This window comes from Lynx canadensis, chromosome B2 (genome assembly GCF_007474595.2).
Source record: "Lynx canadensis isolate LIC74 chromosome B2, mLynCan4.pri.v2, whole genome shotgun sequence".
In the NCBI taxonomy this organism is placed as follows: domain Eukaryota; kingdom Metazoa; phylum Chordata; class Mammalia; order Carnivora; family Felidae; genus Lynx; species Lynx canadensis.
Genome location: NC_044307.1, coordinates 2,144,696 through 2,170,670, shown reverse-complemented (window position 1 = coordinate 2,170,670; position 25,975 = coordinate 2,144,696). Strand labels below are relative to the sequence as shown.

Here is a 25,975-nt window from a genome sequence, read left to right as displayed (position 1 = left end):
ACATTCTACTAAAGAATGAATGGGCTAACGAAGAAGTTAAAGAGGAAGTTGAAAAGTACATGGAAGCCAATGAAAATGATAACACCACAGCCCAGAACCTCTGGGATGCAGCAAAAATATTCATAAGAGGAAACTATATACCAATGCAAACCTTCCCAAAGAAGGAAGAAACGTCTCAGATACACACCTAACCTGACACCTTAAAGAGCTGGAAAAAGAAGAGCAAGTAAAACCAAAAAACAGCAGATAATATGAAATACTAAAAACAAGAGCATAAATCAATGCTATCAAAAAAAAAAAATCAGTAGAATAGATCGATGAAACCAGAAGATGGTTCTTTGACAGAATTAACAAAACTGATAAACCCATATCCAGTTTGATGAAAAAGTAAAGGACCCAAATAAATAAAATCAAGAATCACAGAGGACAGATCACAACCAACACAGCAGAAATTCAATCAATAATAAGAGAATATTATGAGCAATTATATACCAATGAAATCGGCAATCTGGAAGAAAAGGACAAATTCCCAGAAACATATAAACTATCAAAACTGGAAAAGGAAGAAACAGAAAATTTGAACACACCCATAACCAGTAAAGACAACGAATTAGTAATCAAAAGTCTCCCAAAAAACAAGAGTCCAGGCCTGGTTGGCTTTAGGGGAATTCTACTAGATATTTAAAGAAGAGTTAACACCTATTCTTTTGAAGCCATACCAAAAATAGAAATGGAAGGAAACCTTACAAACTGATTCTCTGCAGCCAGCATTACCTTGATTCTAAAACCAGACAAAGAACCCACACAAAAGGAGAATTACAGAACAATTTCCCTGATAAATATGGATGCAAAAGTCCTCAACAAGATACCAGCCAACCAAATCAGACAATGTATTAAACGAATTATTCACCACACCAAGTGGGATTTATACCTGGGATGCAGGGCTGTTTCAACAGCCACAAATCAATCAATGTTATACGTGATATCAATAAAAGAAAGGACAAGAACCACATGATCGTCTCGAAAGACACAGAGAAACCATTTGACAAAACACGGCACACTTTCTTGATAAAAACCCTCAAGAAAGTAGGGATAGAAAGTTCATACCTCAAGATTCAAAAAGCCATATATGAAAGACCCACTGCTAATATCTTTCTCAATGGGGAAAAGAAAGACCTTTCCCCCTAAGTTCAGGAACACGACAGGGATGTCCACTCTCACCAACTGTTATTCAACATGCCATTGGAAGTTTTGGCCTCAGCAATCAGAAGCCACAAGGGAATAAAACGCATCCAAAGTGGCCAGGAGGAAGTCAAACTTTCACTCTTAGCAATGACATAAAACTCTATGTGGAAAACACAACATATTCTACTGAAAAACTGCTAGAACTGATCCATGAATTCAGCAAAGTCACAGGATATAAAATCACTGCACAGAAATCGGTTGCATTCCTATACACCGATAATGAAGCAACAGTAAGAGAAATCAGGAATCGATCCCATTGACAAGTGCACAAAAAACCATTAAATACCTAGAAATGTACCTAACCATGAGGTGAAAAAAATATACACTGAAAACTATACAAAGCTTAAGAAATTGAAGAACAAAGAAATGGAAAAATATTCCATGCTCCGGGAATGGAAGAACAAAGATTGTTAAAACATCAATACTCCCCAAAGCAATCTACATATGCAAGGAAATCCCTATCAAGACAACACCAGGATTCTTCACAGAGCTAGAACAAACAATCCTAAAATTTGTATGGAACCAGAAAACACCCCAAATTCCGAAAACAATCTTGAAAAAGAAAACCAAAGCTGGAGGCATCACAATCCAGGATTTCAAAATGGATTACAGCATAACTGAATGAGCCACCCAGGTGCCTGGGTACAATATGATTTTTGATAAAAGGATTATAATAGAGATCTTCAATGAAGATAACAAAGCTCAGAGAAATTTAGTGAAAACAAGTAGTCAAAGACAATACAAATGCAGAATTCCAAACTGGCTTAGAATGTGGGATTTGATTCCTACCTTACCATTTCTCTACAGTGCTCCAACGTCCTACTTGTTACAAAGCCAAAAGAGCAATCATCCCCTAATTAATGGCACCTGCCTCACAGGCTTGTTTTGGGGAATGAATAAACCATGCAAAGCATTTCTGGAAAAAAATAAGATGTATTACAAAACTGTAATCATCAAGACGGTATGGTACTGACACAAAAACAGACAATCAGATCAATGGAACAGAATGGAACCCAGAAATGGACCCACAATTATATGGCCACCGAACCTTTGACAAAGCAGGAAAGGATATCCAGTGGAATAAAGACGGTCTTTCCAGGAGATGGTGCTGTGACAACTGGACAGCGACATGCAGAAAAATGAACCTGGGCCACTTTCTTACACCATACACAAAAATAAACTCAAAATGGATGAAGGACCTAACTGTAAGACAGGAAGCCATCAAAATCCTAGAGGAGAAAGCAGATAAAAACCTCGTTGACTTAGGCAGCAGCAACTTCTCACTCAATACATCTCCAGAGGCAAGGGAAACACAAGCGAAAAAGAACTATCAAGAACTCATCAAAATAAAAATCTTCTGGTATTTATCCAAGGGATACAGGTGTGTTTTTTCAAAGGGATACATGCACCCCCATGTTTATAGCAGCACTATCAACAATAGCCAAAGTATGGAAAGAGCCCAAATGTCCACTGATGGATGAATGGATAAAGAAGATGTGGTATATATATATGATGGAGTATTACTCGGCAATCAAAAAGAATGAAAACTTGCCATTTGCAACTACGTGGATGTAATTGGAGGGTATTATGATAAGCAAAATCAGTCAGAGAATGACAAATATCATATGACTTCACTCATATGAGGACTTTAAGAGACAAAACAGATGAACCTAAGGGAAAGGAAACAAAAATAATATAAAAACAGGGAGGGAGACATATAAGAAACTCATAAATATGGAGAACAGAGGGTTACTAGAGGGGGTGTGGGAGAGAGAATGGGCTAAATGGTAAGAAATCTACTCCTGAAATCATTGTTGCACTATATGCTAACTAATTTCAATGTGAATTTTAAAAACTAAAAAATAAAATTAAAAAAAGAAATTTATAAAGGTGTTATACATTCAAATTACAAATAATCTAATTAAAAAATGGACAGAATACATGAATAGATATTCTCCAAAAAGACATCCAGATGGCAAAAAAACACTTCAAAAGATGCTCAACATCACTGATTATCAGTTAAATACAAATCAAAAACACAATGATATATCACTTCATCCATGTCAGAAAGGCTAAAATCAACAACACACGAACAACAGGTGTTGTCAAGGATTTATAGAAATGGGAACTCTCTTGCACTGTTGAATCCATGAATTCAGAGTTTGAACACCAGGTTGCTTAAAACAAAGAGGTAAGGTAATTCTCTTGAGAGTCGTCAGGGGATATGTTGGAGGAAATGTGGAGGACACAAAATCTTAAAGCCTCTGACATTCAAAGTCTTCCATGAAGGCTCTTCCCCCCAGTCACATGGAGCCCCTACAGAAAACCTTCTTCATTGCTCCCATCACATCCTTGTTCCGCAGTGTATATATGAAGGGGTTGACCATGGGGGTGACGATGGTGTAGAAGAGAGAAACGAACTTGCCCTGATCCTGGGAGTGTTTGTTGCTGGGCTGCAGGTAAGCATAGATGGCCGTGCCATAGAACAGGGAGACCACTGTGAGGTGAGACCCACATGTCCCAAACACTTTCCTCTGTCCTGCGGCTGACTTTATTCTTAACACTGCCCTGACTATCCGACCATAGGAGAATGTGATTAATGCCACAGGTATGAAAAGAAAGATCATACTGAAAAATAAGATCTCAGACTCATACACAGTGGTGTCAACACAGGCAAGCTGGAGCAATGGGGGAACCTCACAAAAGAAGTGCTCTATTTTATTTCTCCCACAAAGTGGTACAAGAAAAATGAGCACCGTCTCCAATGAGGAGTTGGCAAAACCAGTGAACCACGATGCAGAAGCCATCAGGGCACAGAGACGGGGGTGCATGATCACTGTGTAGTGCAGGGGCCTGCAGACGGCTGCATAGCGGTCAAATGCCATCACCCCCAACAGAATGCATTCTGTGCATCCCAACCCTAGAGAGACGAAGAGCTGAGCTACACAGCCAGCGAAGGAGATAGACTTGTCTGCTCCCCTGAGATGAACCAGCAGCTGAGGAACAGTGCTGGTCGTGTAACACAGGTCCAGAAAGCTTAGGTTGGACAGGAAAAAGTACATGGGAGTCTGCAGGTGTGGGTCCAGGCGGGACAACGCAATGATGCTTGTGTTTCCCAGCAGGGTGAGCAGATAGAAGATCAGAAGAACCACAAAGAGGACTCGCTCCAGCTGAGGCCGGTCAGAGAAACCCAGCAGGATAAAGCCAGTGAAAGAACTTCCATTTTTCGGGTCCATCCTTTCTTACCACGTGTTTCCTGTCAAGACCAAGTATTTAGCAATTTTTAAAAGAAATCTTCAAAAAAAAAGTTGGCAGGAGGTGGATTTATCATGCTATAAGACAGGACATGACATTTTATAAGTAACTATTTGAATAAATGATGTACTCATGAAATTGATCAATTAGTTCCAATTTAGTTCCACATTACCACAAAAAGTAAATCATTAACATTTAATGTAAGATAAATCACATAATGGGCCTGTGTCTGCATCAGTCATAGTTACAAAAGGTCTTTTGTAGGCTTAAAGTGCTACAAATATATGTGTGCATTTCAGAGAAAATGGGGATGAGGGAAAAGACGAAGGAAAATCAGAAAGAATAGGAAAGAGATGCAGACAGAGGGAGATTCAGCATCTTTAAAAGTCTTTTTCTGATGTTTATTTATCTTTGATAGGGAGATAAAGACAGAGTCCAGGCAGAGGAGGAGAAGAGACAAAAGAAGACACAGAATCTGAGGCCGGCTCCAGGTTTCCAGCTGTCATCACAGAGTCAGACATGGAGCTTGAACAGCGAGATCTTGACCAGAGCCGAAATCAGACCCTTAACCGACTGAGCAACCCAGGTACTCCAGATTCATTATCTTTCATATGTATCTCATAATTCCACACACCTGGAATGCACACCACACATGTCACAGATTATGATACAACATGATCTCTAAAATAAATTCAGTTATAGGAATCTATGCCCTGGAATTTATTTCTACAAAGAATTCAGTTACATTCAACACATCGCTTCTAGTTCTGCATACAAACATATATCAGGTTTCTTTTTGTGTGTATGGTAGTCAAACAATTAAATACTCAATCAGAGAGAACCTGACAACACCACCATTCAAACAGTTTTTAACTTTTGCAAGATGCTTAAAATTACCATACCAATTTAACAGGAACTCTGAAAATTCATTGGCTAAGCAGAGTCCTTTGGAATCAGAATTCTAAAATACAGTGGTTAGCACTTTCCTCTTCCTTCTGCCGATTTCTGTTTCACACATTACTCCATTTAGCATTCAAAAAATTCCTGAAAGAGGTAGGATTACTCCATGTCACCATTCTAATCAGAACATTTTAAATCATTATCCAAATGTGTAATCTATGTACAAAGTGTAATGCTTTGCATCATTTCCAATGATAAAATAATTACTTGGGTAAATATATAAAGACAGATACATTCTCAAAGCAATGACAGCTCCAAGAGCTATAATGCAAAACTTATCATGGTACAAGGAAAGGCATAAAGGAAAGGATATATTGGTATTATACAAACTCTCCGACACCCATGTATATTATATTAAAGATCACCATTCTGGAATCTAGCTTGCAGAGATAGTCACACTAGATCAAACTTAAAGCTATGCCAGCTCTAAGGCTCTAAGGCTCGTCTGATGACCTTTTCCACCCAACTGCGCAGTACTGAATGAGCATAGTAACATATGAACGAAAGGGCATCAGGGCATGAGTATTTCAGTTCTTTCATATTCAGAAGGGTAGGCATCCAGTACATTTCTGACTCTTCCAAGAGTTTTAAAATATGAAGGCAAGTTTCTTTCAAACCAATGTGTGAGAGAAACGGGTACAAAACTGGCATAAAATAAATGGTCATAGAAATGGAATAAAGGATGCGGCAATTCACACTGTTTTATACCTCCTTTGATTTCCTATAAAGATGTGACCAGGGTATCCACAAAACAAAATCTATGTGCCAACAGTTTCTTAATAGAATTAATTACAAAGGTATCGGGGACAGTCTAAATGTGCAACAACGGGGAATATCCCCACACTCACACCTTCTCAGAAGAGCAAATAAAAACAAACCGTGGTTCATTCTCATGCACACGTGCACAAATATACATACATACATCTGAAACACATTGCTGACACATTTTTCTTTAATTTTTAAGTATATTTATTATTATTATTTTGTGAGAGAGAGACAGAGAGAGAGAGAGAGAGAGAGAGAACAAGCAGGGGAGGGACAGAGTGAGATGGAGAGGGAGAGATGTAGAGACAAAGAGATAGAATCCCAAGCAAGCCACTCACTATCAGCACAGAGCCTGACCTCACACCTCTGAGACCATGACCTGAGCTGAAATCAAGAGTCAGAGGCCTAACAAACTGAACCACCAAGAGCCCCCACTGACAAACTCTTTAATGTGCCTGATAAAGGAAACACTCACCAAAGTGAAGGAGGGCAAACATAAAATGCTAACTCATCCAAACAAAATACCAATATACTATTGCACCATTAGAATAAAAAATGATATATTTTAACACTATCATTTCGATAAGGACTAGGAAGACAGTTGAGAAAAGATAAAGAGTTGGTGAAATGAACTTGTACAAATTTCTTGCTGCTTTACAGGGGTTAATGTGTGGGTTTTAATATATATATATATTTATAATATATAATATATAATATATATAATATTATATTATATAATTATAATATAATTATTAATATATAATTATAATATAATTATATATATTATAATATGTATATTATATACACACACATATATATAATTAATATAAACATATGAATGCAGACTGCAGCTGTCATGAAATGATATCATACAGGAAAATCCATTTCTAAAAATTACACATAAATTATTGCTTTGCATACAAAAAATAAATACTAGAAAAGGACATGTGTTATGTATAGAAAGAGAGAAAAAATTATTAGTTAAAATAAAAACAGATTCTGCAAAACAAAACAAGTGGTATTCTATGTAATAATTACCATCAAAAAAAGTATATAATTGAAATGACACCTCACAAGAACTCAATTTACAGTAACGAGAAAACAGGCATCAAATGAAAGACGTTAAATGCTTACTACTGACAGACCTAAGGTAATAGAGCAATTACCCTAAGTGTTCAATGCTACATGTAACTCTAAACGTTTCAGTGGAAGAATACATATTCCACAAAACCAGATGCTCAGTATGCATACTACACAGTTTAAAGACAAAAAACTTCAATATAATATCTCCATTTAAGATATTTCAAATATATAACATTCACTGATATATTTGACATACACACGCTGCCCTATCTGGTTCCTGAATGAATCCGGAAAAATTGCAGGCAAGATTTCCGCAGCCTCAGTGCTACGACTGAATCGCTGTTGCTTGCTTGATGCTTCTGTCTCATGGGTCTGAGCTGACCTCAGACATATGAGAACAGGCCCCTGATGACGAGGGAGGATGAGAAAATGAGGGATATAGCCATCACTACATAGAAAATGACAGATATGATGAACACTGACAGGGTTGTAGGGTAGGTTCTGTGGAAGAAGACAATGAAGTAGGATTTCCATGCCGTGTTATTTATTCAGGGAATGCTCTCGGGATAAACGGGGTGAGGGAAGGAAAACAGCAGAGAATGTTGCTAAGCAAGGATGTGGTCTCCAGTGGAACAGCAGGAGCCTGATCCCATGAGAAGCTGGCCAGAACTCTCCAGCAGAAGCATCCATCTGTGATGGTAGAAATACTCTGTCCTCACTGTCCAATACTATGCCCACTCTCCACCTGTCATGCCTGAGCATTTAAAATCCTCTAGCTATGAATCTCAGGGTGCCTGGGTAGCTCAGTCAGTTAAGCATCCAACTTAGGCTCAGGTCATGATCTCATGGTTCGTGGGTTCGAGCCCTACATCAGGTTCAGTTCTGGCAGCTCAGAGCCTGGAACCTGCTTTGGATTCCATGTCTCCCTCTCTCTCTGTCCCTCCCCTGCGCGCTCGCTCTCTCTCTCTCTCTCTCTGTCTCTCTCTCTCTCTCTCTCAAGAATAAACATGACATCGCTTCTCGGCCTTTTGGCTAAGATCAAGTGAAGAATAAACATTACAAACATTTATTTTTTTTTTTTTTGCAGTTTCTTTTTTTTTTTTTATGAAATTTATTGACAAATTGGTTTCCATACAACACCCAGTGCTCATCCCAAAAGGTGCCCTCCTCAATACCCATCACCCACCCTCCCCTCCCTCCCACCCCCCATCAACCCTCAGTTTGTTCTCAGTTTTTAACAGTCTCTTATGCTTTGGCTCTCTCCCACTCTAACCTCTTTTTTTTTTTTTTTCCTTCCCCTCCCCCATGGGTTCCTGTTAAGTTTCTCAGGATCCACATAAGAGTGAAACCATATGGTATCTGTCTTTCTCTGTATGGCTTATTTCACTTAGCATTACACTCTCCAGTTCCATCCACGTTGCTACAAAGGGCCATATTTCATTTTTTCTCATTGCCACGTAGTATTCCATTGTGTATATAAACCACAATTTCTTTATCCATTCATCAGTTGATGGACATTTAGGCTCTTTCCATAATTTGGCTATTGTTGAGAGTGCTGCTATGAACATTGGGCTACAAGTGCCCCTATGCATCAGTACTCCTGTATCCCTTGGATAAATTCCTAGCAGTGCTGTTGCTGGGTCATAGGGTAGGTCTATTTTTAATTTTCTGAGGAACCTCCACACTGCTTTCCAGAGCGGCTGCACCAATTTGCATTCCCACCAACAGTGCAAGAGGGTTCCCGTTTCTCCACATCCTCTCCAGCATCTATAGTCTCCTGATTTGTTCATTTTGGCCACTCTGACTGGCGTGAGGTGATACCTGAGTGTGGTTTTGATTTGTATTTCCCTGATAAGGAGCGACGCTGAACATCTTTTCATGTGCCTGTTGGCCATCTGGATGTCTTCTTTAGAGAAGTGTCTATTCATGTTTTCTGCCCATTTCTTCACTGGGTTATTTGTTTTTCGGGTGTGGAGTTTGGTGAGCTCTTTATAGATTTTAGATACTAGCCCTTTGTCCGATATGTCATTTGCAAATATCTTTTCCCATTCCGTTGGTTGCCTTTTAGTTTTGTTGGTTGTTTCCTTTGCTGTGCAGAAGCTTTTTATCTTCATAAGGTCCCAGTAATTCACTTTTGCTTTTAATTCCCTTGCCTTTGGGGATGTGTCGAGTAAGAGATTGCTACGGCTGAGGTCAGAGAGGTCTTTTCCTGCTTTCTCCTCTAAGGTTTTGATGGTTTCCTGTCTCACATTCAGGTCCTTTATCCATTTTGAGTTTATTTTTGTGAATGGTGTGAGAAAGTGGTCTAGTTTCAACCTTCTGCATGTTGCTGTCCAGTTCTCCCAGCACCATTTGTTAAAGAGGCTGTCTTTTTTCCATTGGATGTTCTTTCCTGCTTTGTCAAAGATGAGTTGGCCATACGTTTGTGGGTCTAGTTCTGGGGTTTCTATTCTATTCCATTGGTCTGTGTGTCTGTTTTTGTGCCAATTACAAACATTTAAATATAAATAAATAAATAAATAAACCCTAGCTAAGAAACTGAACTTTACGTTTTATTTAATTTTAATAAATTTGAATTGAAATAGCTTCCTGTGGAGACTTATTACTGTATTGAACAGAACGGCTCTGTAGCATGGATTGCATCAGATTTAGTCCTGCCTTGGTACCTTCTGTACATCCCATAAGTCTGTCACTAGCTGTGAGCTGCCCCCACCATGTTCTCCAGATCACCTGGCACCATAGCTCCCTTTCAGCTGAGGACAATTCTGTCACGAAGGGAATGGCTGTGAACCTTGGAGCCCACACTCATACCAACTAGGGTTTGGATTGGAGCCCCAGCAGGTAAAGAGCGTCTGGGCAGGTCACCAACAGCGTCCATACAAGAGTCCGTTCATGATCGTGTGCAAGGATAGAAGGATGGAACCTACTGTACTTTACACATCACCTTAGGGCAATTACACATACACACACAAACAAAACACATACACACACACACAGACAGACATACACACACACACAACACGCTGTGTCATTTCCCAAATTCATCACTCAAGTAAAACATTCAGGTTTTTCACTACTGTTCTCTTCATCATTTTGCTATTTGTATGCAGTGGAAGGATCGGCTTTCTTGTTAACAATAAAGTCAAAATAAAGATACATGGACAGAATATAAACCAAATGGAACTTCTCTGATGTAATTTTCAACATACCATTTAAAAACTCCATACATATTTTAGATATTTTGGTAACTGGTAAGGGAGAAAATAAATATTTAAGACAATAAATGCTGACAATAATTTTTCAGCATAGAGAGGAAGTATTATCTAATTTCACAGACAACATGGAACAAAGGGAAAGCATGGAGGCATACAGTCTGATAGTTTTACACATAGGCATTCTCTATCAACCTATTACTGAAGGCAAATGTTATTCCCACTAAACATGCATATTTAATGATTTTCCACATGTGCATAGAGTGGTGTGATGCATGTACTACAAAAGAATCAAATGTCTACGAATGACTAGAGGCATCCATCATGAACAATTGCATTTAGTTCTTAAATTTTGTGAACTTCCACAGTCTGTTGCATTAGACAATTGGCCACATCCAAACCATTTAGCTTTTTTTTGTTGTTTCTTTTGAGAACAATTACAACTGGAAATAAACTAACTTGCCGATTCCTAGAGCAACACAGAGACCAACTTATATTTCACTCATCTTTATTCACCTTCCCTGTGGATTCAAAGTTATTTCCTTACCTCCATTCCAAGTCACTGCCTAAATACAACTTTGGGGATAGGAACACGGACATGTAGAATCAGTGTCTGCAGTAGATGCAAAGGTTGACTACACCAACACTAGGTCATCCATAGCTTTTTCTTAAGGAAAAGGACACCTTCTCAGAATGACTTCATAGGTCCTCATGTGGCACCAGAGATCTACACTTTGCCTTTCAAAGGTAAAAGATGAAGGCAGTCACAGACCCTCCGTATGGTGTCCCAAGGACAATGACCTGCTTGTGTGACAGTAAGACCCTTACAAGCAGGCCAGAGGGTGCCATGACTCTGAGCTGTGGCTGGGCTGGCACAGAGAAACAAATCCCTTCCCCTGTTGATGTCTCTGGGGAATGGATGCCCCACACTCTTAATGAGCCCACATCACTGAGGTGCCCAGACATGGCAATCCTCAGGGACAATGACTATGGAGGACAATGCCAGAGGAGACCTAATCTTTCTCTTTTATTAGTTCACATGTCTGACAGAGGACAATAACTCCCTAGACCTCCCCAGCTACCTTAGCTCCCACTTGTGAATGACCCAGATGTTTTATAAACCACTTAAGATTTTTTTCCTCACAATTGCCCAATATATTTACATATAAACATGTAAGGAAGAATCCATTCACTTGCTTAATTTCAAATGTAAATATGTAAATATATTCTTCATTTAGTTTCATTTATGACCAATTATACAGAATCACAGAGCTAATAATTAGGCACATTCTAATCTTTAACATGAATATAAAGGAAGGCCACCAAATTCTACCTATCTTCTAATGTGGCTAGGGGGAAAAAACTCAAATCCTCTAAAACATTTTACAGTTGATAGCCATTGGATTTAATGGTGTCCTCATAATTTAAAAAATTACCTGTGTTGTTAATATGTGTACATGATTTATTTAAATTCAGGTAGTCTTGGGCATCTGGGTGGCTCAGTCAGTTAAGCGTCTGACTTCGGTCATGATCTCGCTGTCTGTGAGTTCAAGCCCCGTGTCAGGTTCTGTGCTGACAGCTCAGAGCCTGCAGCCTGTTTCAGATTCTGTGTCTCCCTCTCTCTCTGACACTCCCTCATTCATGCTCTGTCTCTCTCTGTCTCAAAGATAAATAAACGTTTAAAAAAAAACTTAAATTCAGCTAGTCTTTGGATTTAAGCTCATATTCGTTTTGAGTTTATCAGGAGACTTACAAGTAATCAATAAGAAAAATGTAAGAAAATTGATGGGTACTTTGTGGCTATTTCTCAAAGATCCATAATTTCCAGTTTCGTTTATCATGTTCTGCCTAAGGAGATAAACTACCTCCTGCTAGAAATATTCTTAGACTTGGATTTTCTCAGGTATTCACATACCAGGTAGATGCCCTCCTGATAGTTATATGGAGAACTGACACTCTGGGTGTCCTGAAGAGGGAGGGAATTACAGACCTGCTATTATGCTTTTCTCCTCAGGCCTCACTCAGGAGGCAAGAAAGGTCTCAAAACACAATCTAACCTTGCACCTAAAGAAGCTGGAAAATGAAGAACATAGGGGTGCCCGGGTGGCTCAGTCGTTAAGCATCCGCCTTCGGCTCAGGTCATGATCTCGCGGTCCGTGAGCTCGAGCCCTGCTTCGGGCTCCGTGCTGACAGCTCAGAGCCTGGAGCCTGCTTCAGATTCTGTGTCTCCCTCTCTCTCTCTCTGACCCTCCCTCGTTCATGCTCTGTCTCAAAAATAAATAAACATTAAAGAAATTTTTAAAAATAAAATGAAGAGCATAAAGCTTTAGGCCAGCAGAAGAAGGGAAATAATAAAGATTAGAGCAGAAATAAATGATATCGAAACAAACAAAATACAATAGACCAGTTCATTGAAACTAAGAGATGGTTCTTTGGAAGAATAAACAAAATTGATAAACCTCAAGCCAGACTTATCAAAAAGAAGACAGAGGAACCAAATAAATAAATCATGAATTAAAGAGTAGTGATCACAATCAACTTTGTTGAAATACAAATAATTATAAGAGAATACTATGAAAAACTATATGCCAGTAAACTGGCCATCTGGAAGATACTGACAAATTTCTAGAAATTCACAAACTACCAAACAGAAACGGGAACACATAGAAAATTTTAACAGACCATAACCAGCAAAGAAATGGAATTCGTAATCACAAATCTCCCAACAAACAAGAGTCCTGGGTCAGATGGCCTCCCAGGGGAATTCTACCAGACATTTAAGGAACAGTTAATACCTATTCTCAAACTGTTGCAAAAAAAACAGAAATCGAAGGAGGGCTTCCAATCTCATCCCATGAAGCCAGCATTACCTTGATTCCAAAAGCAGACAAAGAACCCCCTGCCCCCTAAGAAGGAGAATAACAGGCCAGTATCCCTGATGACCTGGATGCAAAAATTCTCAACCAGATAGATATAGCAAACTGAATTCAACAGTAAATTAAAGGAATTATTCACCAAGATCAAGTGTGATTTATTCCTGGGCTGCAGGGCTGGTTCACTATTTGCATAGCCATCCACTATGCACATGTCAATCAACATGATATACTACACTAATCAAAGAAAGGATAGGAACCATATGATCCTGTCAACCGAGGCAGAAAACACATTTGACAAAATACAGCATCCATCTTTTTTTTGGTGGGGGATGAGGAAAACTATATTTATTTTGTTTACTTTTACATGTAAATTTTAATTCCAGTAATTAACATACAGTGTGGATGACTTTCAGGTATACAAGATTACTATTCAACAATTCTATATGTTACTCAGTGTTCCTCATGGTAAGTGTACTCAATCCTCTTCACCTATTTCACCCTCCCCCCACCCACCTTCCCTTTGGTAACTATCAGTTTATTCTTAATATTTAAGAGTTGGGTTTCTTTTGGTGTGCCTCTTTTTATTTTGTTCTTTTGTTTATTAAATTCCACATATTAGTAAACTCAAATAATATATGTCTTTCTCTGACTCTCTTTATTTCATTTAGCTTTATACGTCCTACGTCCACCCACTTTTTTTTTTAATTTAAATTATAGTCAGTTAACATACAGTGCAATATTGGTTTCAGGAATAGAATTTAGTGATTCATCACTTTCATACAACACCCAGTGCTCATCATAACAAGTGCCCTCCTTAGTACCCATCACCCATCTAGCCCATCTCCCACCCACCTCCCTCCATAGACCCTCAGCCTGTTCTCTTTAGCTAAGAGTCTCTTGTGGTTTGTCTCTCTCCCTCTATGTAACTATTTTTCCCCTTCCCTTCCCCCATGGTCTTCTGTTAAGTTTCTCAACTTCCACATAGGAGTGAAAACATATGGTATCTGCCTTTCTCTGACTGACCTATTTCACTTAGCATAATACCCTCTAGTTCCATCCATGTTGCTGCAAATGTCAGGATTTCATTCTTTCTCATTGCCAAGTAGTATCCCACTGTATATATAAACCACATCTTTAACCATTCCTCAGTTGATGGACATTTAGGCTCTTTCCATTGTTTACCTATTGTTGAAAGCACCAGCATCCATTCTTAATAAAAACCATCAACCACATAGGAATACATGGGACATACCTCAACATTATGAAGGCCATATATGAAAGACCCACAGCTAATATCATCCTTTATGGGGTAAAACTGAGAGCCTTTCTTCTACAGACAGGAATAAGACAAGGATACTCAGTCCCACCATTACGAGTTAACACAGGACAGGAACTTTTAGCCTCAGCAACATACAACAAAAAGAAATAAAGGGTATACAGATCAGCAAGGGAGGAGTCAAACGTTCACTATTTGCAGATGACATGATATTCTACGTAGAAACCTGAAAAACACTCCAACAAAAGCTAGTGGAACTAATCCTGAATTCAGGAAGGTCACAGCATAGAAAATCAACATACAAGAATCTGTTGCATTTCTACACACCAATAAGGAAGTAGCAGAAAAAGAAATCAAGGAATGGATCCCATTTACAATTGCACCAAAAACCATAAGATAACCTAGGAATAAACCTAACTAAAGAGGTAAAAGATCTGTACCCTGAAAACTATAGAACACTTACGAAAGAAATGAAAGACACAAAGAAAGGGAACAACGTTTCATGCTCATAGATTGGAAGAACAAATATTGTTAAATATCCACACCACCAAAAACAACATACACATTTAATGCAACCCCTATAAATATATCACCAGCATTTTTCACAGAGCTAGAACAATCCTAAAATTGCTATGGAACCATAAAGACTCAGATGTGTCAAAGCAATCCTGAGAGAGAAAAGCAAAGCTGGAGGTATCATGATTATAGACTCAAGCTATATTACAAAGTTGTAGTCGGGAGTACAGTATGGTACTGCCATAATGAACAGAAATGTAGATCAATGGAACAAAACAGAAAACCAGAAATGGACCCATAAGTGTATGGCCAACTAATATTTGACAAAGCAGGAAAGAATATCCAATGGAAAAAAGACATTCTCTTCAACAAATGGTGTTGGGAAAACTGGACAGTGACATGCAGAAGAATGACCCTGGACCACTTTCTTACACCATGCTAAAAAATAAACTCAAAATGGATGAAACACCAAAATGTAAGACAGGGACCATCAAAATCCTAGAGGGGAACACAAACAGCAACCTCTTTGAACTCGGCTGGAACAACTTCTTACTAGACATGTCTCTGGAGTCAAGGGAAACAAAAGCAAAAATGAACTATTAGGGCCTCATCAAGATAAAACACTTCTGCACCACAAAGGAAACAACCAACAAAATTAAAAGGCTTCTGACAACTGGAGGGATATTTTCAAATGACATACCAGATAAAGGGATAGTATACAAAATCTCTAAAGAACTTACCAAACTCAAATAGCAAATAATCCAGGAAAGAAATTGACAGAAGACCTGAATAGACACCTTTCCAAAGAAGACAATCAGATAACTAATAGACACATGAAAAGATGCTCAACATCACATCAAGGAAATACGAATCCAAACCACAATGAGATACCACGTCACCCCTGTCAGAATGGCTAGAATGAAAAACTCAGAAAACAACAGTTGTTGACAAGAATGGGGAGAGAGGGAACCTGTTACACTATTGGTGGGAATACAAACTGGTGCAGCCACTCAAAAACAGTATGTAGGTTCCTCAAAAAAATTAAAAATAGACCTTACGCCCCAACCATTGCATTACTAGGTATGTATCCAAAAGATACAAAAATGATGATTCGAAGAGGGCCTATGCACCCCAATGTTTATAGCAGCATTATCAACAATAGCCAAATTATGAAAAGAGCCCAAATGTCCACTGACAGATGAATGGATACAGATGTCATATATTGCTACAATGGAATACTTACTACAAGGTGATGAAAAAGAATGAAATCTTGCCATTTGCAACAACCTGAATGGAACTAAAGTGCATTATGCTAAGCAAAGTAGGTCATGCAGAGAAGGACAAATATCATATGATTACACTCATGTATGGAATGTAAGAAATGCAACAAATGAAAATAGGGGAAGGAAAGGAAAAATAAAACCAGAGAGAGAGGCAAACTGTAAGAGGCTCTTAAATACAGAGTTAAAACTGAGAGTTATTGGAGGAGAGGAAGGTGGGGGGATAGGCTCAATGGGTGATGGGCAGAATGAAGGCACTTGTGATGAGCACTGGGTGTCATATGTAAGTGATGAATTATTGGGTTCTACTCCTGAAATCAATAATACACCATATGTTAACAAATGTGAATTTAAATAATAAATTAAAAAAAGATGTGGCATACATATCAAATGATTATTATTCAGCCATGAGAAAGAAGGAAATCCTGCCTTTTGTGACAACATGGATGGACCTTGTGTGCATTATGCTAAATGAAAGAAGTCAGAAGAGAAAGACAACGACTATGTGATTTCACATATTTGTGGAAACCAGAAAAGGTGTATAGATTCAGACAGTAGAAAGGTGGTTACAAGGGGTAAAGGGAAAAAAAAAAAAAAACAAGGGGCTAAGGGATAGGAGAAGTGGGAGATGTTGGGCAAAGAGATCAAACTTCCAGTTTGAAGAGGAATACTTCCTGAGCATCTAACGTACAGCATGGTGATTACAGTTAATATTATTATATTCTCAACTTGAAGGTGGCCTAGAGAGTATATCTCAAATGTTCTCACCGTGAAGAAGAAATGGTAATTATGTGATGTGATGCAGATGTTAGCTGACACAATGGTGGCAATAATTTCATTATGTATATTTTCACATTTGTACTTCTTAAGTTTGCTGAATGTTATGCATCTGTCATATCTTAGTTATATAAGAAAAAATAAACACCAGAGATACCATTCACTTCTTTTATCATTTCTATATTTCTTTCTTTTAAACTTACTCTCCTAAGTTCACATTTTTATTGCTGCTTAATAAAAAATCTCCCTGCAAAGTTACTAAATAGAGTGTTCTTTCATTATACCAACTACAAACACAACCCTCTCATTGTGATCCAAATTTCAATGCAGAGACTGAAAGAAGGCATTTCTAAATGTTTACCTTGTGTGTCTCTCTAATAACATTAAAATAGGGTCTAGTTTGTTCCACGGGGCTGAGTGGGGCAAGATTCCTTCAGGTACTACAACTCTGGATTTTTTTTTTCCTCCTGTTACTCTGTCTTGTCACTTTAATTCCAAACAGCTGGGAGAAGCCTGGGGGAAAGAAGGGAATGTCTCCTCCCTTAAGCCAGTGTCCTGTCCTTAAGGCCACCTCAGGGACCCCTTCCTCTGAACCCTCTGATCTCCAGTCATTCACCCTCTCCCTTCCACTTTTACACCCAGCCCCTCCTTCCCAGGAAACCACAGGTCCACACACGGTGGTTCCCACTCTGCACCATCAGGGCTCAAACATGCCACAACACCACTGCGGTGCAAGAAGGCTCTCACCCGTGTCACAAAACAAGCATCCAAAAAGCAGACACCTGTGAAGGGTGGAGTTGGCAGGGGTCTGTGACCTGCTCCTGCCTCCTCCGTGAGCCCGGTCAGAGCGGGACTCTGGCCAACAGTAGCTGCGAAACGTGCAGACTAGGAGGTACAGGAGGGACTTACAGGAGTCACTTACAGTGATTGCACTCTGATGGCTGATCCAGGAGTGAGTTTAGCAGGACGCAGAGGGCGTGTTCAGAGTGCAGCCACCTACACCGCACACCCTGCCGTTATGCTAACGTGTGACAGTCCTAAGGCCAGGACGGGGCTATGAAGGTAGGGACCCATGAACTGAGGAACCCCATAACTTCTCTGTGCTGACTTGGACCACACAATAGAGCCCCACATATGACAAAAGGAAACGTTGTCCATTGCAGTGAGGGGGACCCCAACGCTATGTCTGGCCGGTCTAGGGCTTCCGGGATACTGCGTGCGCCTTCATTATTTTGTACATTTGCTAATTAGTAGTAAATCTTCTGGTTAAGAAGTATATCCCAGGTGCACCCGGTTGGCTCAGTTGGGTAAGCGTCTGACTCGAGATTTTTGGCTCAAGTAACGATCTCATGTCGTGAGATGGAGTCCCATGTGGGCTCTGCCCTGACAGCACATATCCTGCTTGGGATTCTCTCTCTCCCTCTCCCTGTCTCTCTCAAAAATAAATAAACTTTAAAAAAAAGAATTGTGTTTCATGTCAGTCGGACTGACACTTGGGTCACTTTGGATACCTGAGCTACGGTGTGTACTGTGTTCCTCAGAGGCAAAAGACCTGGAAGAATCCATGACCTTCTCTAGAGCAAAATGATAGTCCAAAGCTCCAAGCGCCAGAGACAGATGGAATAAAATAATTTAGCCAAATCTTGGGTACAATCCCTGTAGCCATGCCAGAGTTATTGGTGAACGTTTAAAGGAAATGGTTCAGGGGCACCTGGGTGGCTCAGTCGGTTGGGCGGCCGACTTCGGCTCTGGTCATGACTCATGGTTCATGGGTTCAAGCCCCACGTCGGGCTCTGTGCTGACAGCTCCAAGCCTGAAGCCTGCTTCGGAATCTGTGACTCCCCCTCTCTTTCTGTCGCCTTCCCAGCTCATTCTCTGTCTCTGTCTCTCAAAAAGTAAATGAAAAAAACATTAAAATTTTTTTTTTAAAGGGGGCGCCTGGGTGGCGCAGTCGGTTAAGCGTCCGACTTCAGCCAGGTCACGATCTCGCGGTCCGTGAGTTCGAGCCCCGCGTCGGGCTCTGGGCTGATGGCTCAGAGCCTGGAGCCTGTTTCCGATTCTGTGTCTCCCTCTCTCTCTGCCCCTCCCCCGTTCATGCTCTGTCTCTCTCTGTCCCAAAATAAATAAACGTTGAAAAAAAAATTTAAAAAAAAATAATAAAAAAAAAAATAAAAAATTTTTTTTTAAAAATTTAAAAAAATAAAGGAAATGGTTCAAATAATATTGGTGGCAATTTATACAACCCAGCAGCCTGTAATATACAAAGCATGGAGACCGTGGGGAGGCACATTCCCAACATTAGAAAAATGTTACAGAACAACATTCAATCTCTTTGGTCTCTTAAGTGATTCCTTCTTTATTTAGCATGGACCCTACGGATCTTTACTATCTGTAATTTATTCCTATGTAACATGAACATTCAAATACTATCCAACATTCACTTAGAGGAAATACATCTGTTTCCACAGGGTTCTGTGTCCTTAATCACTGAGAAGTAGCTGCTCAGCCAGAACATAAGGTTGTGTTGTGTGGTTTCGAGAGACCTTGAGGGTTTTTACACCACACCATGGAAAGTTCCTTTGAGGGATTTTAGAGTGACTGGTATAACTGTCAGAATGTAATGGAAACATAATGGAGAGAAGGAAATTTGTCACCATTGGGGATAAACATTATTACAAAACTGTTTCTGTACTGGTGTTCATTCAGCATTACCACATATATGGCATCAAAATATATCCCAGGTGTTGATTTCAAACGTGATTACTGTGATGCCTTTAGGGATCCAGACAGAACCATGACCATGTGATAATCTCCACTAAGCTCTCATTTCCAACCTGCCTAATGCTGTCTATGTTGCAAGATTACCGGTCATAAGCATGAGACCCTCAGGGGGTTCAAGACCCAGGATAATGCCGGTTAGCTGTCAGAAGAGGGAACAGTGTGATTGTTATGAATATGTGTCCAAAGACACAAATACATTTACCTGCATTGAGCTACACACTGGGAAAACCTACCAAGAAAAACATAAACATTTCTTTTACAGTGGCATAGTCAAAACTTCAACCTCCATGAGAAAATGTACTGCTCATGACAAGAAATATATACAAAAACCCAGATCCATAACACAAAACATATTTATATGCAAACTGAGCTTTAGTTAAGATCTAAATTCTACAATGTCACATTCACTTGTTATGAGATGTTTATATTTATTATTCATCATTCAGAATTGTGTTAGTTCATAATGTGATGGCTATATGTAAAACTTAGACATATTGAGATTTTTAATACTTAATATACATTTTATTCATTCCTTAAATTTTCTCCTGGTGAATCTAAACAAGCACCATAGAACATGGGATTTCCTGGAAAATGGAGGTCATTTTTCATATTTTTATAATATATCCCTGCGTTCAAATTGTATGGAATCTTTGGCAGATGTGACATACAAAAGCCTTAATCACTTCAGGCCTCTATCAAACAATTTGTAAATTGGTATGAAGAAAGGATCTAAATATATTTTGCCCTTGAAACATTTGCTGCATTACTATAGGGGAAAAAAAGAATATAAAATAGGACTTGTGTCATTCAATGTCCTCAAAAGTCATTTTTTTAAATATTTATTCATCTTTGAGAGAGAGAGAGAGAGAGAGAGAGAGAGAGAGAGCAAGAGCGGGGGAGGGGCAGATTGAGAGGAAGACACAGAATCTGAAGCAGGCTATAGGCTCTGAGCTGCCAGAACAAAGCCCAACGCAGGGCTTGAACCCACGAACCATGAGATAATGACCTGAGCTGAAGTCAGACACCCGACCGACTGAGCCACTCAGGTGCCCACTCAAAAGTCATTTTTAATGAATGAGGTGGCTCATCATAAATTCAAGCGAGGTGCACACCTCACATCGCACAACATTACACACATTACACATAAGCACCGCCTGCTGTATTGCTACCTGATGCTCCCAATGTCCCTGGGATGAGTTCATCATGCCATCGCCCCCTGTGACAGGAAGGCTACGTAAAATTACTGTCACACAGGTACGGTCACACTGGGGCCTAATATCTGAATGACTGTGTCAGGATTGGTGTTCCCAGGATTTCCTCTGAGCTAAATTTCATCTATCCCGTGGTTGCCCACCAATTCTGTGAAGAAGCTGTGACACAGTCAACTTACAGACCTTCTAACAGAGCCATGATCAAATGCAAGAATAAGTGATATGCCTCCAGAAATTGCTAGAAAGTGCTAAAATGTTAATATTTCTTACACTGTTTTTGTGGTTCCTATTCTTATTTTGTGCACGCCTTTATCATATGTACATAAATGTCTTTTTGCAATTAGAATGGTACTCCCAAAAGAGAATGAAATAAGAAAAGGATTTTTTAAATATTAATATGACGGAGATGCACTGGGACACTAAACCAGCCTCTCCGGAGGTTGCAATGAATCCACGAGCTTGGAACATTCATTGCATAAAAGAATGAGGTATAGGGGGAGAACTGGGTTAGCTCAATTGGTTCAGCATCCAACACTTGATTTTGGCTCTGATCATGACCTCACACTTCGTGAGTTTGAGCCCTGCATCAGGTTTACTGCTAACAGTGCAGCGCCTTCTTGGAATTGTTTCTGTCTCTCTCTGCTGATTCTCTCTCTCTCTCACCCTCTCTGTCCCTCTTACTCTTGCTCTCTCTCAATAAACAAACTTTTTTTAAAAAGTTTTTTTAAAAAGGAAAATGTTACTTTAAAAAAATGAACGAGGTAAGGAAATTCCCTTGAGAGTCATCACGAGAATGTTGGACAACACATGAAGGACACAAAATCTTAAAGCCTCTGACATTTGAGCCTCCATCAAAGGCTCTTCCCCCCAGTCATATGGAGCCCCTACAGAAAACCTTCTCCATTGCGCCCATCACATCCTTGTTCCGCAAGGTATATATGACAGGGTTGACCATGGGGGTGATGATGGTGTAGAAGAGAGAAATGAACTTGCCCTGATCCTGGGAATGGTTGCTGCTGGGCTGCAGGTAAGCATAGATGGCCGTGCCATAGAACAGGGAGACCACGGTGAGGTGGGACCCACATGTCCCAAACACTTTCCTCTGTCCTGCAGCTGACTTTATTCTTAACACTGTCCTGACTATCCGACCATAGGAGAATGTGATTAATGCCACAGGTATGAAAAGAAAGATCATACTGAAAAATAAGATCTCAGACTCATACACAGTGGTGTCAACACAGGCAAGCTTGAGCAATGGGGGAACCTCACAAAAGAAGTGCTCTATTTTATTTCTCCCACAAAGCGGTATGAGAAAAATGAGCACCGTCTCCAATGAGGAGTTGGCAAAACCAGTGAACCACGATGCAGAAGCCATCAGGGCACAGAGACGGGGGTGCATGATCACTGTGTAGTGCAGGGGCCTGCAGACGGCTGCGTAGCGGTCAAATGCCATCACCCCTAACAGAATGCATTCTGTGCATCCCAACCCTAGAGCGATGAACAGCTGAGCTACACAGGCACCGAAGGAGATAGACTTGTCTGGTCCCCTGAGATGAACCAGCAGCTGAGGAACAGTGCTGGTCGTGTAACACAGGTCCAGAAAGCTTAGGTTGGACAGGAAAAAGTACATGGGAGTCTGCAGGTGTGGGTCCAGGCGGGACAACGCAATGATGCTTGTGTTTCCCAGCAGGGTGAGCAGATAGAAGATCAGAAGAACCACAAAGAGGACTCGCTCCAGCTGAGGCCGGTCAGAGAAACCCAGCAGGATAAAGCCAGTGAAAGAACTTCCATTTTTCGGGTCCATCCTTTCTTACCACGTGTTTCCTGTCAAGACCAAGTATTTAGCAATTTTTAAAGAAATGTTCTAAAAAATAAAAAGGAGGCAGGGGGTTTATTTATCATGTTAAAAGACATAGCCAGAGAATTTTATCACTAACTATTTGAATAAATGGTGTACTCATTGAAATTGCCATAGCTCATACCAATTTAGTTCCACATTATCAAAAATGTAAATCATTAATATTTCATATATGAAAAATCAAATAATGAACCTTGTGTTTGTGTCAGTCATAGGTATAAAAGTTCTCTAAATCTGATCATAATAGGACTGAAACTACCATGAAAATGTAGCTACATTTTAGAGAAAATGGGGATCAATGAAAAAGAGAGAGAACAATCAGAAAGAATAGGAAAGAGATGCATACAGAGGGAGATTCATTATTTTAAATATGTATCTCATAATTCCACACAACTAGATTTGCACACACCTCACATGCAGTACTTTATAATACAACATAATGTCCAAATGCATCCAGATATAGGAATTGATGACCTACAATATACTTATACAAAGAAATTCAACTACATTCAAAATACCAGTACTAGATCCGCATATAAACACACATTGGGGTTTTTTCCCCTATGGCAATAAAATAAATAACCAGAGAGAACCAGAAAATAGCACCATTCAATTACAGTGCTTAACTTTTGTCCTAAAGATGCTTAAAATTACCATACCAATTAACAAAACTCCAAAATTTCAGTGGCTGTACAGAGTCTGTTGGAATCAGAACTCCAAAATCCAGTGCCCAACATTTTCCTCTTCCTTCTTCAGATTTCTGTTTCACACATTACACCAACTAGACTCTGTAAAATTCCTGAAAGATGTAGGATTATTCAGTATCAACATTCTAATCAGAATAAACTTTTAAAAGTTATCCAACCATATAATTTTTTTTTTAATTTTTTTTTTCAACGTTTATTTATTTTTGGGACAGAGAGAGACAGAGCATGAATGGGGGAGGGGCAGAGAGAGAGGGAGACACAGAATCGGAAACAGGCTCCAGGCTCTGAGCCATCAGCCCAGAGCCTGACGCGGGGCTCGAACTCCCGGACCTCGAGATCGTGACCTGGCTGAAGTCGGACGCTTAACCGACTGCGCCACCCAGGCGCCCCCCAACCATATAATTTTGACAGACTGTAATGCTTTACATCACTTCCTATGATAAAATAAGTAAATAGATACACACACAGATATAAGGACAGAAACATTCTCAAAAGCAATGACAGATCAAAGCACTATAATGCAACACTTAATGTATACAAGGAAAGGCATAAATGAAACGTTATTGTGGGATTATACACGATCTCAGATGTCCGTCCATATTAGGTTAATTGTCACCTTTCTGGAAGCTACCTTGCAGAGTTAGTGACACTGGACCAAATACATTGCCAAATATAAGGCTAGTTGATGACCCTTTTCATCCAATGCTTACCGCCGAAGAAGACGACTAGTTATACGCTGGCCATAAGGAATCAGAAAATGAACATTTCAGTTCTATCATGTTCAAATCATTGGGAATACGGTACATTTTTTATTCTTCGAAGACGTTTTAAGTCCGAAGCATGACCGCAGGGAGGCACACTGATGGGTGAAAGAAATTGGTACAAAACTGGCATAAGATAAATGTTCATCAAATGTGAAAAAGGATGTGATATTTCACCCTATTTTATACCTCCTTTTCCTATAAAGATGTGATCAGTGTTATCAGTGATATTTGTTTATCAATGATAAACAAAATCTATGCACAAAAAATTTCTTAATAGAATTAATTACACAGGTGTTTGAGACAGTCAAATCTGCAACACAAGAGAATATCACCTGACTCACACCTGCTCAGAAGACCAATAGAAACACACAATGGTTTAGTGTCATGCAGACATGTACAAATATAGATACAGACATAGATATAGGGAGATATAGATATAGATAGATAGATATCTATATAGATATCGATAGATATATTTATGTGATATCAATTACAGACAAAATTTTCAATGTGCCTATTAGTGGAAGCACCCACCAGAGTGAAGGAGGGCAAACATAAAATGCTAACTCATCCAAGTAAAACAACAATATAACAATGCAATATTAGAATAAAATAATGATATATTTTAACGTTATATCAATAAAGACTAAGAAGGCAGTTGAGAAAAAATAAAACTGTGGTGAGATGAACTTGTAAAATGATTTGCTGCTTTATGGGATTATATGTGTGTATGGATTTGTGTGTGTGTGTGTGTGTGTGTGTGTACGTGTGTGTTTAATATATATATATATATATATATACACACACATACATACATACACATATACATATATAAACAAATGTGGATGCAACTATCATGATACAATATGAAACAACAATGTCTAGTTATAAAAATCACATCTAAATTTTAACTTCACATACAAAAATTAAATACTTGAAAAAAAGCATATTATTAGGTGAAAAAAAGATTCTAAAAGAAAAGATGGCTTTATATATAATAATATACATCCAAAAAAGGATATAATGAGAAATGACATCTCACAAGAACACAATTTTACAATAAAAATTAAAAAGATAGGCATATAATGAAAGAGGTTAAATGCTTACCACTGACACACATAAGGAGATAAAGTGATTAATATAAGTGATCAATGCTGACACAAAACTAAAAATTTTAGTGCAATGATCCATATTTCCACACAAATAGATGCTCAGTATGAACACTACACATTTTAGACACAAAAGATCTCAAGATAATGTCTCTATTTAAGACATTTCAAATATATAACATTCACTGATATATTTGACATACAGACGCTACCCTATCCAGTTTCTGAATGAATCCTGAAAAAGAGCAGGCAAGATTTCCGCAGCCTCAGTGCTACGACTGAATCGCTATTGCTATCATG

General features: G+C 39.2%; 2 protein-coding genes and 1 pseudogene across 2 annotated transcripts; 1 reads left to right on the top strand and 2 right to left on the bottom strand.

Moving 5' to 3' along the window:
• Window positions 1-3,548: 3,548 nt before the first annotated feature.
• On the bottom strand, window positions 3,549-4,481 carry LOC115514773 (putative olfactory receptor 2B8). The gene has a single exon (XM_030316949.1). The coding sequence runs from the start codon at window positions 4,479-4,481 to the stop codon at window positions 3,549-3,551; it is 933 nt and encodes a 310-aa protein (XP_030172809.1).
• Window positions 4,482-8,320: 3,839 nt separating this feature from the next.
• LOC115515180 lies at window positions 8,321-8,400 on the top strand (annotated as a pseudogene).
• A 3,981-nt stretch (window positions 8,401-12,381) lies between these two features.
• LOC115514703 (putative olfactory receptor 2B8) lies at window positions 12,382-23,041 on the bottom strand. Its single transcript, XM_030316843.1, has 3 exons — window positions 22,133-23,041; window positions 15,056-15,073; window positions 12,382-12,486 (listed from the first exon to the last, which is right to left on the bottom strand). Exons 1-3 carry the CDS (start codon window positions 23,039-23,041, stop codon window positions 12,382-12,384), a joined length of 1,032 nt encoding a protein of 343 aa, XP_030172703.1.
• Window positions 23,042-25,975: the final 2,934 nt, after the last annotated feature.